Source organism: Rana temporaria, chromosome 5 (assembly GCF_905171775.1).
Source record: "Rana temporaria chromosome 5, aRanTem1.1, whole genome shotgun sequence".
Lineage (NCBI taxonomy): Eukaryota > Metazoa > Chordata > Amphibia > Anura > Ranidae > Rana > Rana temporaria.
The window spans coordinates 97,072,369-97,086,788 of NC_053493.1; the positions used below are offsets into that span (position 1 = coordinate 97,072,369).

At 43.3% G+C, this 14,420-nt stretch overlaps 1 protein-coding gene across 1 annotated transcript in view; it reads right to left on the minus strand.

The window, feature by feature from the left end:
* SKAP2 (src kinase associated phosphoprotein 2) overlaps positions 1-5,225 on the minus strand; it is a 376,072-nt gene extending 370,847 nt beyond the window's left edge. Inside the window, exon 1 of the mRNA XM_040352898.1 lies at positions 5,045-5,225. Within this exon, the coding sequence (XP_040208832.1) occupies positions 5,045-5,084 (40 nt within the window). The 5' untranslated portion in view covers positions 5,085-5,225. The remainder of the gene's footprint in view (positions 1-5,044) is intronic.
* Between the last annotated feature and the right edge of the window lie 9,195 nt (positions 5,226-14,420).

Consider the following 14,420-nt stretch of genomic DNA (forward strand, 5'->3'; position numbering starts at 1 on the left):
ATTTTTATTTGGTTTAATTAATAAAGTAATTTGTTCTACGGTGTGTGTGTGTTTTTTTCTGAAAACTACTATTTACACTTCCTTTGTGAAATGGTAGGGGTACAGTGTACCCCATTATCATTTCACACAGGGGGGGGGGCAGGATCTGGGGGTCCCCTTTGTTTAAGGGGTCTTCCAGATTCTGATAAGCCCCCTGCCCGCATACCCCCACAACCACCGGGCAAAGGTTGTGGGGATGAGACCCTTGTCCCCATCAACATTGGGACAAGGTGCTTTGGGGGGCACCCCAAAGTACCCTCCCAATGTTGAGGGCATGTGGCCTGGTGCGGTTCAGGAGAGGGGGGGCCGCACTCTGTCCCCCCCTCTTTTCTGCGGCCGGCCAGGTCAACATGCTCGGATAAGGGGTCTGGTGTGGATTTTAAAAGGGAACTCCACGCCATTTCTTTTTTAAATTTGGGGTGGAGTTCCCCTTAAAATCCACACCAGACCTGAAGGGTCTGGTTATAGATATTTAGGGGGAACCCTACGTAATTTTTTTTTAAATTGACGGCGGGGGTTCCCCTTAATATCCATACCAGACCTAAAGGGTCTGGTTATTGAATTTGGGGGGACCTCCGCGCATTTTTTTCCCCCGAACTCCGAGCCCGGATCCGAACTTTCAGCAATTATTCGGGTTCGGGTCCGGGTTCTTTACAGTTCGGGTTCGCTCAACTCTACTCCTGACACCAATGATCTATAAAGAGGCATTCTTCCTACTAACCCTGAGGCTGCATTCACACCTGAGCATTTTTAGCTCCTAAAGCGCAAGAAAATATGCCTGAAGCAAAATGCCTGAAGCTCAAAAAAGTACATGAGCTTCTTTTTGAGCAGATTACAGTCGTTTTTTTTCTGCATTTTACATTGGTGACCTCTTGACCTATGCAAAATTGCAGCAAAAACCCGGCAAAAAACATGGTAAAAATGCGCGACTTTCTGCCTGAAAACAAAAGCTTAGGTGTGAATACAGCCTTAATGTAATTCTTCTAGCATTCTTCCTTTTGGTAATCACAATAATATACCATGAGCTGTAGATATAGTAATTATTAGCAGAGGTTCCCTGAAACCAGAAAGGTAGGTATATAAAGGAATAATGTCTCAATAACATAGAGAAAGGAGTCTATTCAGCTAAGCAGTTACCAGCTTTTATTGTAGTACTTTTCTTTTATTTCTCCAGGCACTTTTTTACTATTTCCCAGTTAGATTTATCTTGCCTCACCAGTTATATCAATTATATAAATTTATTTGCCCATTAATTATTCTTAAATAGGATAATAACAAGTTTTTAGGTTTGTAAAATTAGTAAAATGTACAGTATGCGGTGAGAATTAGCTTTGAGGTTTGACTTGTATTCTGCCTTGTACAGAACAAGCAGAACAGAGTTTCCTGTTGTATTTTTACACATTTTAATGACGTCTAGTGCTTACTGTAAACTGAATTATATTAAACATGAGCTAATGCTGCTTTAACAAATACTGTATAGATTAAAGTGACACTAAGTAATATCTTTATTTTCCAAAAATAATCCATACACATATACTACTTACCGACCCTGTAATCTATTTTTTCATGGCATTTTTTCTGCCCCTTGTATTGCCCTATGTAAGATCCTAGACCCCTCCTCCCCCCCCCCCCTCACTTCTAATTGTTTTGAATGAGCAGTGCATGTTAGTTGCAAAAAAGATCAATATAAAGTCTCTCTCTTTACTAGGGTTTGGTGCGACGTTCAGCTCCTGGGACTTATTTTCCTTCTTCATTGGCTGCTATGATGTCACTGTATTCCAGTGCTGCCAGCCATGGTCTCTGATCACCGTCATAGCAGTACAATGTCACCAGGCCAGTGCTGCCAGTCAGTATCCCTAAACACTGGTACACCAGTCAGTATCTCAAATCATCGCTGCCCACTCACAGTGTCCCTAATCACTAATGCACCAGTCACAGTGCTGCCACACCATTCATATTGTCCCTGATCACCGCCACATCAGTTATATTGTCCCTGATCACTGTCACACCAGTTACAGCAGGGGTTACAGCAGGGGTGCCCAACCTTTTGAAGAGCGGGGGCCACTTAAGTGACTTGGTAACCGGTTACGGGTCACAATTAGTGGAGCGGGTGGACGGCCGCCCACTCTACTCTATAGAGCCCATTCAAGACTTTTTTTTAGCGGATCGGATTGGAGGTAGGCGTTTGTAAACAGATACAAGTCTATTTATATCTGCTACACCTTAGGCCGCGTACACACGGTCGGTCCATCCGATGAGAACGGTCCGAAGGACCGATGTCATCGGTTAACCGATGAAGCTGACTGATGGTCTGATGAGCCTACACACCATCAGTTAAAAAACCGATCGGGTCAGAACGCGGTGACGTAAAACACAACAACGTGCAGAAAAAAACGAAGTTCAATGCTTCCAAGCATGCGTCGACTTGATTCTGAGCATGCGCAGGTTTTTAACCGATGCTTTTGCATACTAACCATCGGTTTTGACCTATCGGTTATCAGTCCATCGGTAAAATTTTAAAGCAAGTTCTCTTTTTTTGACCAAAGGATAACTGACCGATGGGGCCCACACACGACCGGTTTGGACCGATAAAAAGGTCTTTCAGTCCGTTTTCATTGGTTTTAACCAACCGTGTGTACACGGCCTTAGAGGAGAATGGAGGGTCTGATTGGGTCAGACTGACCATGTGAAAGGGGCCTAAGAATGCTTTAACACTGATACACTGTTTGCCCGCACCGCAGGTTCACCTGTGGCTTTCCATCAGGTTAGCTGCACTTTGCCATAGACTTCTATTATATCCTATAGGTGTGGTGCACTTTCAGAAAGCTCACCAAACTCGCAGGTAATAGATAATAAATCTATGGCTCAGTGCAGGTAACCCCCAGGTGCACTGCTCTGCACCTGCGCATCAGTTTGAAAGCAGCCCAGTAACCACTGCAGAACACATATGCCCATATATGCACTGTGATTTTAGTAATAAACTTACCTTTAATAACAGTATTCTATTCTATTCTATTCCATTCCAGAGCAGGAGGTCGTGGGCCACATCAGAGGGCTCCACGGGCCACATGTGGCCCCCGGGCCACTGGTTGGGCACTCCTGAGTTACAGTGTCCCTTATCACCACCACACCAGTTCCAGAGCTCCACGTCCTGTCAGGGAGAGAGGAGACCGATGCTGTGTCCCTTGTACATAGGTACACAGATCAGTCACCTTCCCCAGTCAGTCCCCTCCCCCCACAGTAAAAATCACTCCCAGGGAACACATTTAACCCCTTGATCGCACCCTAGTGTTAACCCCTTCCCTGCAAAAAATAACATTTGCAGAAGTGATCAAATACCACCAAAAGAAAGCTCTATTTGTGGGGAAAAAATTATAAAAATATAATTTGGGTACAGTGTTGTATGACCACGCAATTGTCAAAATTGGTCTGGGCAGGAAAGGGGTTTAAGTGCCCAGTAAGGAAGTGGTTAACAAAACTAAATAACTAGACTAATGTATCTAAACTAAACAAAACATTTTTTTTCGTCATGCACATGTCTATTTGTAATTGTTTGTAATTGTAAGTATGCCTATGCCTTGTGTGAGAAATTACACATTATATTTTTTTATTTCATTAATAATTTTCTAAAAAATGTTGACAAAAAAACAACAACTTCAAAAACCTCACCCTTAATAAATACAGTGGACTGTCTATGTTTGTAAAATAAGCCATTTGGGTCAATAAGTCATATGCCACGTACACACGATCGGTCAATCCGATGAGACCGGTCTGATGGACCGATTTCATCAGACCAAACCGATCGTGTGTGGGCCCCATCGGTTATTTATCCATCAGTTACAAAATTTGAAACTTGTTTTAAAATTAACCGATGGATACCTAACCGATAGAAAAAAAACAATCGTTTGTAGGCACGTCCATCGGTTAAAAATCCACGCATGCTAAGAATCAAGTCGACGCATGCTTGGAAGCATTGAACTTCATTTTTTTCAGCACGTCCTTGTGTTTTATGTCACCGCGTTCTGACACAATCGTTTTTTTAACCGATGGTGTGTAGTCACGACTGACCATCAGTCAGCTTCATCGGTAAACTGATGGAAAAATCCATCAGACCATTCTCATCGGATTGATCGATCGTGTGTACGCGGCAATACTGTCCTGGCATTTTAGGGGCTTCTCGAAATGAGATTGTTTAATTTCTGAATGTCTTTCAGACAGACTAAATAATATTCACAAATGTGTTATTTTTTACAAAACAATTGAATACATTTTGGCCTAAATTTAAGAAGAAAGATTATTTATTTGCAAAATTTACAATAAAACTAAGAAAAATGTTGTGGGGGGGGGGGGGGGGGGTTCAAACTCTTTGGTACTTTTTTCATTTATATAGCAAAAAAAATTAAAATAAATTGTGATTAAGTACCTTCAAAAGAAAGCTCTATCTGTCTCAAAAAATTACATAAAATGTATTTGGGTACAGTGTTGCAAGACTGAGTAATTGTCATTCAAATTGTGACAGTGCTGAAAACTAAAACATACCTTTGGTTTGAAAGGGGCTTGCAGTGGTTAATAAATATATTTAAATTAAAATGGAGTTCAGCTTTACGCACTCCTTTAGCGCCTCCCCCTCGAATCATCATATGAACACTTGTGATGTGACATGTGTGTACATATATTGCGAGACATAATACAGCCACATGTGAATAAAATGATAAAAATATTACCCGCAGGTACTGTGTATTACGCCTAAAATTATAATCATTCAATTTACCCATCACAACAACTATGTCATAACAATGAATTAAAAATGGCACAAAAAGATTGCAGTATGTCATACACTGACACTAATTAACAACAGCAGTGCCTGTACTCATTGCTGAGAAGGCCATTGGCTGATAACTGTGCAATGTAGAAGGAAGTAGAAAAGAGCTGACATAAAAGAAAAGCAAAGCAATCATCTGTCTGTACAGTACGGACCCTGCCAGCCCCACCTTTCCTCAGTTACCTGCTATAATGTTCTTAATGTCCTCAGGTAGCTGATTCATAGTGAGCGGCTTCTACACAAAGCGATATCTGAAAGTCGTTCTAGCAGCAATGGAGCTTGTAGTATTTACTGTGTGTATGAAAACAGGGAAGTAACAGGCGATGAGGAAGAAAGAGAAGGCTTCAGTGTGTTTGCTGTATTTAAGGAAGTAACTGGACAAATCAGCCAGTTTGTCCTCTTCTCCTCCCCCAGGCCGAAAGCACACAATTGTGTAACAAAATACAACGTATTTTCCACATTGCAGAAATCTGTCAAGGGGACGCTGTCAGTATAATGTATTCTAACAATTACCCAAATGCATAGTGCTCTCTAAAACAGGAAAACCCAAACTCTTTCTAAGACCCCTTTCACACTGAGGCGCTTTTCAGGCGTTTTAGTTTTAAAAATAGCACCTGCCTGAAAAGCGCCTCTCATGCCTCCCCAATGTGAAAGTCTAAGGCCTCGTACACACGACCGTTTTCCTCAACAGAATCCATCAAGAAACTTGGTGGCAGAGCTTTTTTGCCGAGGAAAACGGTCGTGTGTATGTTTTTCATCGAGAAAACTGTCGTGGAACTCGATGAGAAAAAATTAGAACAAGTTCTCTTTTTCCTCGTCGGGAGTCTCAATTTCCTCATCGTGTTCCTCGTCGGGCTGGTTTTCGACGAGAAACACGTTTGTGTGTATGCTTAGAAACCCGCACATGTTTAGAAGGGTAGCGCCAGTGGAATCAAACTTCCCCTTTATACTGCCGTCGTACATGTTTTATGTCACCGCATTTGAGAACAACAAGATTGTCTTGACAGTGTGTACGCAAAGAAAGCTTGTCAAGATTCTCGACAAGCCTAACAAGGAACTCGTTGAGGAAAACAATGTTTCATTTACGACGAGTTCCACGGTCGTGTGTACGAGGCCTAAGTGCTTTTACACTGGGGGTACGCTTGCAGGACAGGAAAAAAAGACCTGCAAGCAGCATCTTCGGGGCAGTGTAGGAGAGCTGTATACAGCGCTCCTACACCACCGCTGCCCATTGGAATGAATGGGCAGTGATTTCGAAAAACGATTCGGAAGCGATGCAACACAGGCACTTTTAACCCTTTCTTCGGCTGCTAAAACGACAGTAAAGCGCTGCTAAAATGAACGGACCCGCCGCCCCGGTGTAAAAGGGGTCTAAACGGTGGACATGCACAAGGCAAAGGGAATGATTAGTGCGTCATGTTATCAGTAAGGCTATGTTCACACTGGGGTGGGGGTTCGTTAGCAGTAAAGTGCAACTAGTTTTAGCAATGCTGAGAAATCCTCACTTCCTGTTCCTCTGTCTGTAACTCCACACAGTAATTCAAGGCTTTCTCCCTGGTGTGGAGTGTCGTGCTCACCCTCTCCCTTGGACTACAGGAGAGTCGGGACGGTCTCTACGTTGCAGATAGAGAAAGGAGCTGTGTGTTAGTGGGTGTTCTGACTCTCCTGTAGTCCAAGGGAGGGGGCGAGCATGACACTCCACACCAGGGAGAAAGCCTTGCATTACTGTGTGGAGTTACAGACAGAAATTACAAAAGAAATTAGGACATTTAAAAGCAAAATCGAAGGATGAGGTAAGTGAAGGAGGACTGCACTAAGGTAAAGGAAGCTATTTAGGGAAAAAAATTGTACCTTTACAACCCCTTTAAGACTGAAGTTTAGTGAATTTTTATTTTTATTTTTAAAACAGCACGAGGGGCAGTACTTACCATGAATGAAAAGTGCCCCATATGCATATGGCTGCTGTGTTAAGCCTAGTACACACGGGCCGAATGTAGGGTGACATCGGTCGGTTCAATAGAAACCGGATGCTATTTGGCCCGTGTGAACGGCAGCCGGTCTGACAGAAGCAGGCCGTTTGGCCAGCTTCTGTCTGACATGCATGCTGGAAAACCATCAGCTGACCGACTCCCGATCAGTGTGCTCCGACCGTACCCCTGTCAGAACACAATAGTACAGTAGGGAGATCACTGTATTAAAATCAGATTGTTAGTACAGCGGCACAAATCTGAGCTGTCAGATTTTTTTCGTTCAACCCTAGTATACACAAATGATGTATACTAGGCTTTGGGTTGAAATTTAAAGTTCTCTGGCCCCAGAAACCCCCTGCAACAGTGATGTTCCAGTGCCCTGGGGGTTAAAATGAGCAGCTGCAGCTATGATAGGTACTCTTCAAGGGCCAACTATGCCTACTCATTCTGATTGATTGATTGATTGATTTTTGAGCTTAATTAGGCGCCAAATGCCCACTGTGAAGTGAGCGTCTAAGCGCCGCTGGTGAGATGTAACTTTGAATCAATCCGTGGTGAAGAAGAGAGAGAAAAGAGAAGAGAGGGCGGTAAAAGGAAAGGGTAGCCAGCCCTTAGGGGAGCAAGAGGAATGAGCCGTGAAGTGTATGAGAAAAAATATAAAAGAAAAAAGGAACAGTGGGGATACTAGAGGAGGGGTAGAGGACATCATAGTTATTGGAGAGGCAAGTGGCCCCTTCAATGAGGGGGCGGACTGTAAGAGGGAAAAGAATATAAATTTAACCATAGGCCTGGATGAACAGTTCCGTCTTTAGTTTTTTTCTGAAGAGGAGCAGGTTAGATGTCATCTTAAGTTCCAAGGAGAGGGCATTCCACAGCATGGCACCCCTACTCTGGAGTCGTTTGCCTCCCATGGAAGAAAGTTTAGATGGAATGACTGTGGCTAAATGTTGGGTCTTGGATCTTAATGGGCGCGAGGGTTCATAGTGCACCGCCAAGCTGTGTAAGTACTTGGGACCCTGTCCCCAGTATGCACGGAAGAAGATACAGAGCGTTTTAAAGATCACTCTCTGCTCGATAGGGAGCCAATGAAGTGATCTCCTGGCCAGGCTAATATGGTCTCTTCTCGCTAGACCGAGTACAAAGCGAGCAGTGTGGTTCTGAACCACCTGAAGCTTATGGGCCCATTTCTGCGGGGCACCCAATAGGAATACGTTTGCCCCGTCTAACCGGGAATGGATAAAAGCCTGGGCAAGTAGTGATCTGTTATTTTGGGTGAATAGATGTTTTACTTTTCTGAGGAGCCTTAGATGGTAATTGGCATTCCGCAGGATGTTTCTGAAGTGGGGAACAAACGAGAGGGTGTCATCGATTATGACTCCTAGGTTTTTTACCTGCTTGGCTGGAATGGGTGTGGGTCCGAAAGACAGAGGCCAAGCAGCCAGCAATAGGGGGCTAGTAGGACCAATTAATAGAACTTCAGTTTTAGCTGCGTTCAGTCCAAGCCTATTGCCAGCCATCCAGTCCTGTATTTCTACAAGGCATTTCGCCAACTGAACTGGCTGCTGAGGTCCTCTTGCTGAATCAACCAGAATTTGTGTGTCATCGGCATAAAGCTGACACTCCAAGTTATTGTTCTGGATGATGTCAGCAAGAGGACGAACATAGCAGTTAAAGAGGAGTGGCGATAGAGCACTCCCCTGTGGAACTCCGCATGTCAGAGGTCTTGGGGTAGACCGGTGTGTTCCCATCTTGACACATTGTGTTCTCTCATGGAGAAACGAGCGTATCCAACTCAGGACCACCCCGTTAAGACCAAAAAGATTTTTTAATCTGTCCAACAGTATATTATAGTCGACAGTGTCGAATGCTGCGGAGAGGTCTAGCAAAATCAGGGCTGCCGACCCCCCTGCGTCACGGATTGTCAATAGTCTTTCTCGCATGGCCAGCACAGATATCTCGGTTCCTCTTCCCGGACGAAACCCCGACTGGGTGTCATGGAAGAGGTTACCCCCCTCAAAATAGTTTTGTAGCTGCCTGAAGACTACTTGCTCTAGGATTTTTGCCAGGAAGGGGATGGCGGAAATGGGCCTGAAATTGAGCAGGTCATTTATGTCTAGACCCATCTTTTTCAGAAGGGGTGTTACTATGGCATGCTTCATTTTTCCTGGGACGATGCCTAATTGCAGAGAAAGGTTAATAACTTTGCAAATGTCCAGGGCCAATGTTTTTGCATTGGCCTTCATGAGCCACCCGGGACAGATATCATCCGGATATGATGATGCTTTTAAGTCTCTCATAATTTTCAGTATCTCCCCAGGGGTAGTATCTGTAAATCGCATAAGACCTGAATGGAAGCCAGATGATATTGGTTGGTCTAAGGGTCGCATAGCCTGGTTGGTAGATGTCCGGATTTTCTGTATTTTGGCTTCAAATGACAGAAGAAGGCTGGAGCACATTCTGCCTTCATGCTCTATTTATAGACTACCGATTTCCACAATGAAAAACACAATATGAATGGAGGAGACAAATTTTTCATTCATCTACCGTACTTCATCCTTAATTTAGCACACATCCACAATTAAAGCCCAGTTGAACCCCCTATCTATTGCTGTAATGCCTCCAACCTGCATATGCAATAATATTATCAATACAGTATGCTTCTATTTAAATGATAAAATATGCTACCAGAAAAATACCCTGTGTTGATAGCACATTGGCATGATAGATACTAGAATACTAGGTGCATGCACCCAAGAGAACCTTTCTACCATTACCAAGCAAGCAGACCCTCCCTACAAGGCTAGGTATTGAAAACTTCTGCAAAAGAATACCAGACCAGTCCCCAGCAATTATGACAGCTGCCCAATCCATTACTGTTGCCCTACATATTAATGCCCACCAAGCTGAGTTTTGCTTACCAGTACTGATAGTATTCACCACACATCACAGCGACACCCTGACCCATGAAACATTTTCTGAACTTTCTTGCAGAAATGTACACATGTATGTGTTAGGCAGACTTTTTTGAATGCAAAGTAAAAGCTGAACTCCAGGAATGGTCTTTCTTGCATACTTACATATGTGCAGCTTGGACCCATATAAGTATGCATGTTTAATACCTGATGGTCTGCTGTGGAAGGTGAAAATCATGTAGTATTTGACTGATAGCAGCAACCTTCTGGGTCCAAGCAGCTTCCCCTCTGCACACTAACCACAAGGGGGGTGCTAACTGAGCACTTCAGTAAATTCAAGGCATCTGATTGGATGAGCTGAAGATCATGACATCACCAACTTCTCCTTTTCATCCAATTAGAGAACTCTTTGTATTCAGTGAGCAAACTCCTGTGATTTGTGTGCAGAGGGGAAGCCACTATCATTGTCAGTGGTGGCTGGTGCTAAACGTTTGGGGTGTGGCGGAAAACAACCCCCCCCCCCCAGGTCTTCCTCTGCTTCTCCTCCCTGCCAACCCGATTCGCCTCCTGTCCTGATTGACCAGAAGGAGAAGCCGGAAGATAATAGAAAAAATTGATTCGCTAGTGTTGATTTCAATAATAATGGTAAACAAGACAAATAGAGAGGGTGAATCCCCTTAACGGGAGACACTGACAGCAATAAAAATTGACAGGTGCTTTAATTCCTCTCCCCTCTTTCCAAAACAAAAAAAGTTTTGCCTTTAGTTATACTTTAAACCACTGAGTCTGTAATTGGGTCAGGGTTATTAGAGTTCAGGGCAGCATGACTCATACAGACAGCTCTCTGGTGCCTCCCCCTGGTTCTGGGAAGTTGGAGAACATTCTGGAAATTAGAGGCTAGGAGGGCTGTTCTGCATATTTAGGGGCGCTTAGCCAATCCCAAGGCAGTGGGTCTGGCAGGGGACTAATTAAGCCCTTAAATAAGAATAAGCCATGCTGGGAAGAGAGTTGGCTGGCAGATGGAGCTGCAGTGCTGAGGGGACTGTCAGCGACCCTTGGGCTCAGGTGCTGGCCTAGAAGGATCCTACCACAGGAGAAGTTGGGAGAAAGCTTTCCTGATGGAGATCCCGGAGCAAGTAGAGGACAGTGTGAGTACTACAGCATGGTGCAGGGACTTACAAGAAGAGAGACTGCCCCATATAGAAGGTATTCATTTTAATGGGCAGGGGCAGCGCTTGTCCACCGTTTGAAAGACGCTGCTTGCAGGACTTTTTTTAATGCCTGAAAAATGCCTTCAGTGTGAAAGGGGTCTAATTCCAGGATGCAGTTCATAACACCCTGTGCTACTTTCTATGGGACTGAGAGTTCCTAGCCTGTAAGGGGCTGTTGCTGATCTAACAGAGACTTTTAGCTACTAAAGAGAGAGATCAATCAGAGCTGGACAGACCACAGAGGAAGAATGAGTTGGAGTTGTTCAGGATAAAGGAGAGGAATCAACGGGAGCTGTAAATACAGAGGAAGTTGTCTCTGGTTTTGTTACTGTCAAGTTGGACATCCCATAATTCCTATCTCCATCCAAGTTATTACCCCCTAATAAAAACAAACAAGACTGGTCACTGTGTTTGAATGAAAGCTGAAGTTGCTGTGTGCCTGGCTGTGCAGCAGTGTGTAACCCTGTCATTTGCAAACCCCATATAGGGGTAGTGTTACATTATCTTCTTACATTGTAAGAATTCTCCTATATTTTCCTATCTAAGAGTCCAGCTAAGCTCCAGTGCACAGTCCATTCTCTACATACTTTCTATCATAGATACTCCCTACACCCTCATCACTCCATCGTTAAATACCCAGTCCTACCTCGTTTCAATGGCAAAGGCCACACCACAAAAACAGAAAGTCCTAATAGGGGCTCTGCCTTGCTACCATTATCCTGGGTCTCCTGTTGTCCAATACACCCCCCTGAACACTGCTCTAATTAACAGCGCCGAGCAGTGCAGTTGATTGGAAGAGCCGCAGAGTCATGCTGATGTATGTGTGAGAGCAATGCTCCAAACCCCAAACTGTTCCTAGCACAGGGCATCTTAATACTCTTTTTGCAGCACCAGTGCTTAGCAGCTATAAAAACCTAAAACATCAAAATATTTATTACTGTATATGCAGCCTGACTGCATTACAGTAACTTATATATAGGGTTCATTTGGGATTTTAAGCTGCCTCATTGCACAATGCTTTAGTTGTGTGTAAATAATTATTGTTACATGCTGCTGTGTAGCTTGCACAGCAGCCTAGTATTCGGTTGCAGATCGTTTATCATTATTCACAGATTTAGTAATATTTTAACTGATTAAAATTCTCTTTTGTAGCTTAGGCCTAATTTCACCCCTGACTCACCATGGCTATGGATGCCATAGAAGTCTCAATAAACGCAAATCATGCTTCTGATTTTGAACATCATTTATGATTATCAGGCCTTTTCTAAACAACAAGAGGGCAATAATGAACATCTATGGCAATTGCAGGCAATCATTATGGCACAGGGAGATATTCCAACTTGTGGTTTAAGTGCTCATGTGGGTCAGGCAAGGATTTGGATGTATTTTAGTGCCCACCTCAGGGAAATGTCTGTCTGTCAGTTGCTAACCTTGGAGAATCTTGTTTTGCTATATGCAATTTCAACAGACATTATTTAGCTACTTTGTGTCTGGGGCAATTTTGTAATATTTCACCTGTTATAATCTGCTCATGTCACATGATATTTGCAAAACTGTTTATCAAATTCATTTTTTTCAGTACACTACAATGAATTCTAACTCAGGCAAACACAATACAACGCCCAATTGTCTGGTAAAATATAAAATATTGGGTTGCATTGAGTAAATAAATAACGAACATTCCAAGCTTTGAAAATGCACGCCTGTGAAATGACAAAAAACGACAGTACCCAAAACTGCCATGGGTGGCACTTCATGAGCCTTCACAGCACATAACCATGAATGATGGCATTGGAATTATTGCTCTCACTCTGACATTCACAATGATACCTCACATGTCCGACAGAATTGCTTCTTACATACAAATGCGTTCACTATGCCTGTGTTTGCATTCGAATTTGTGCACTGGGAGACTGATTTGCTTTTAAGTTATTTTTATTAATATCTTATAATCTAAAATTGTTAAAAAAATATATTTAACTTTATATCCTGTGCAGGTTGGCTAACAGGTCCCATATGTGATAGCTAGCCAGATGACAGGTTCTGCTTATGGAGATATGTCCAACCTACCCTCCACTGCAGCTAAATCAAACAGAGATCGTACTTGATTGGCTGCTTTACCAGCCACAGCAGCTGGGGAATGACAGCTCTGAACCCAGAAGAGACAAAATGCTAGTCTGTCACATACCTTTAGAGGTCGAGCTGATGAGGGGGCTTCCCTTGTGGCTTTAGTCTAAACAACTCTGAAAATGGGTGCCAGTAGCATGTGTTCGGAACACCAGGAGAGGATCAGTGTTGGCAGAGTGTAGGGTGGCACCCCCAGTGGTGTATTTAGGTTTGGTGCTGCCCTAAGCCTGACTAAACTCATGCACCCCCTAATTTAAATATGACCCACCCCTTCTTTTCAAGGCCACCCACCCGATCATCTGTAAACCCACCCCTTCCTTTCAAGGCCATCCACCCGATCATCTGTATACCACACCTCTTCCTCTTTAGGCTACAACTTTTCCTCTTAGAGCTCCACCTCCTCCTCTCTATATATTAAAAGTGGGTACTTGTATATTTTGTTGTTGTGTATACCATTTCAAGTGTTGTATCTATTATTTCAAGAGATAATAATCGTCAAGTAAAATTATGAAAAGTGTAAATTTAACCATTTTTACAAAGATCAGTCATCCATGTCAAGTATACAATATGGATCGCAGCCGCTCTAATTGGTTGAATTAGCACATGGTCAGTCCACCTGAGCAGTAACAACACACCAAGGCTTCAGCCACTGTTACTGGACATTCATACACCAATTGCATCATTCATACAACAAGACAGTGCCACTGTACATATCAACACATTCTGTACAGTATTTTACAGTACTTACTCTTTAGAACCTACAATCATACGCCACTCAATCCAGACTTACATCAATCAAACCATCATGAAATTGACATGGAGAGCAATTAAAAAACCTATCATGATTTTACTGCTGTTTGTATGGATTGTCATTAGGGTTGTCCTGGTCCATTTGTGACTCTTTGATCCATGTTTTTAGTACATGTAAAGTCCACAACTGGTTATTGTAGATCTAAGCCCTAAGTGGAAGACATTTAGAATACTATCGCACTGTGTATCATAAAAAAAATGTACCATGCTTTTAGCCACTTCCTGTCTACATAATCTCAAGTCCGCTGTACATCACTGTTCCAGCCCAGCTTCCTGGTCCAATGATAACAGGGGACCATGCCTGTGTAATGTTGCACTCAATTGTAGTACAGAAAGGCGGGTGGTTTTTACTGAAGCAATACAATTCTGTTCAGCTTTATGCATATGGCAAGTGCAGCTAAGTAGTCAAATGTGAACAGAAAACAATGCAGACGGGGGGCCCCGGGCTCTGGATGGAAGATACAGATGGGTTGCCCATTGTCTGGGTAGAATATACAGAAGGGACGCCCAGGATGAAAAACTCAGAGCT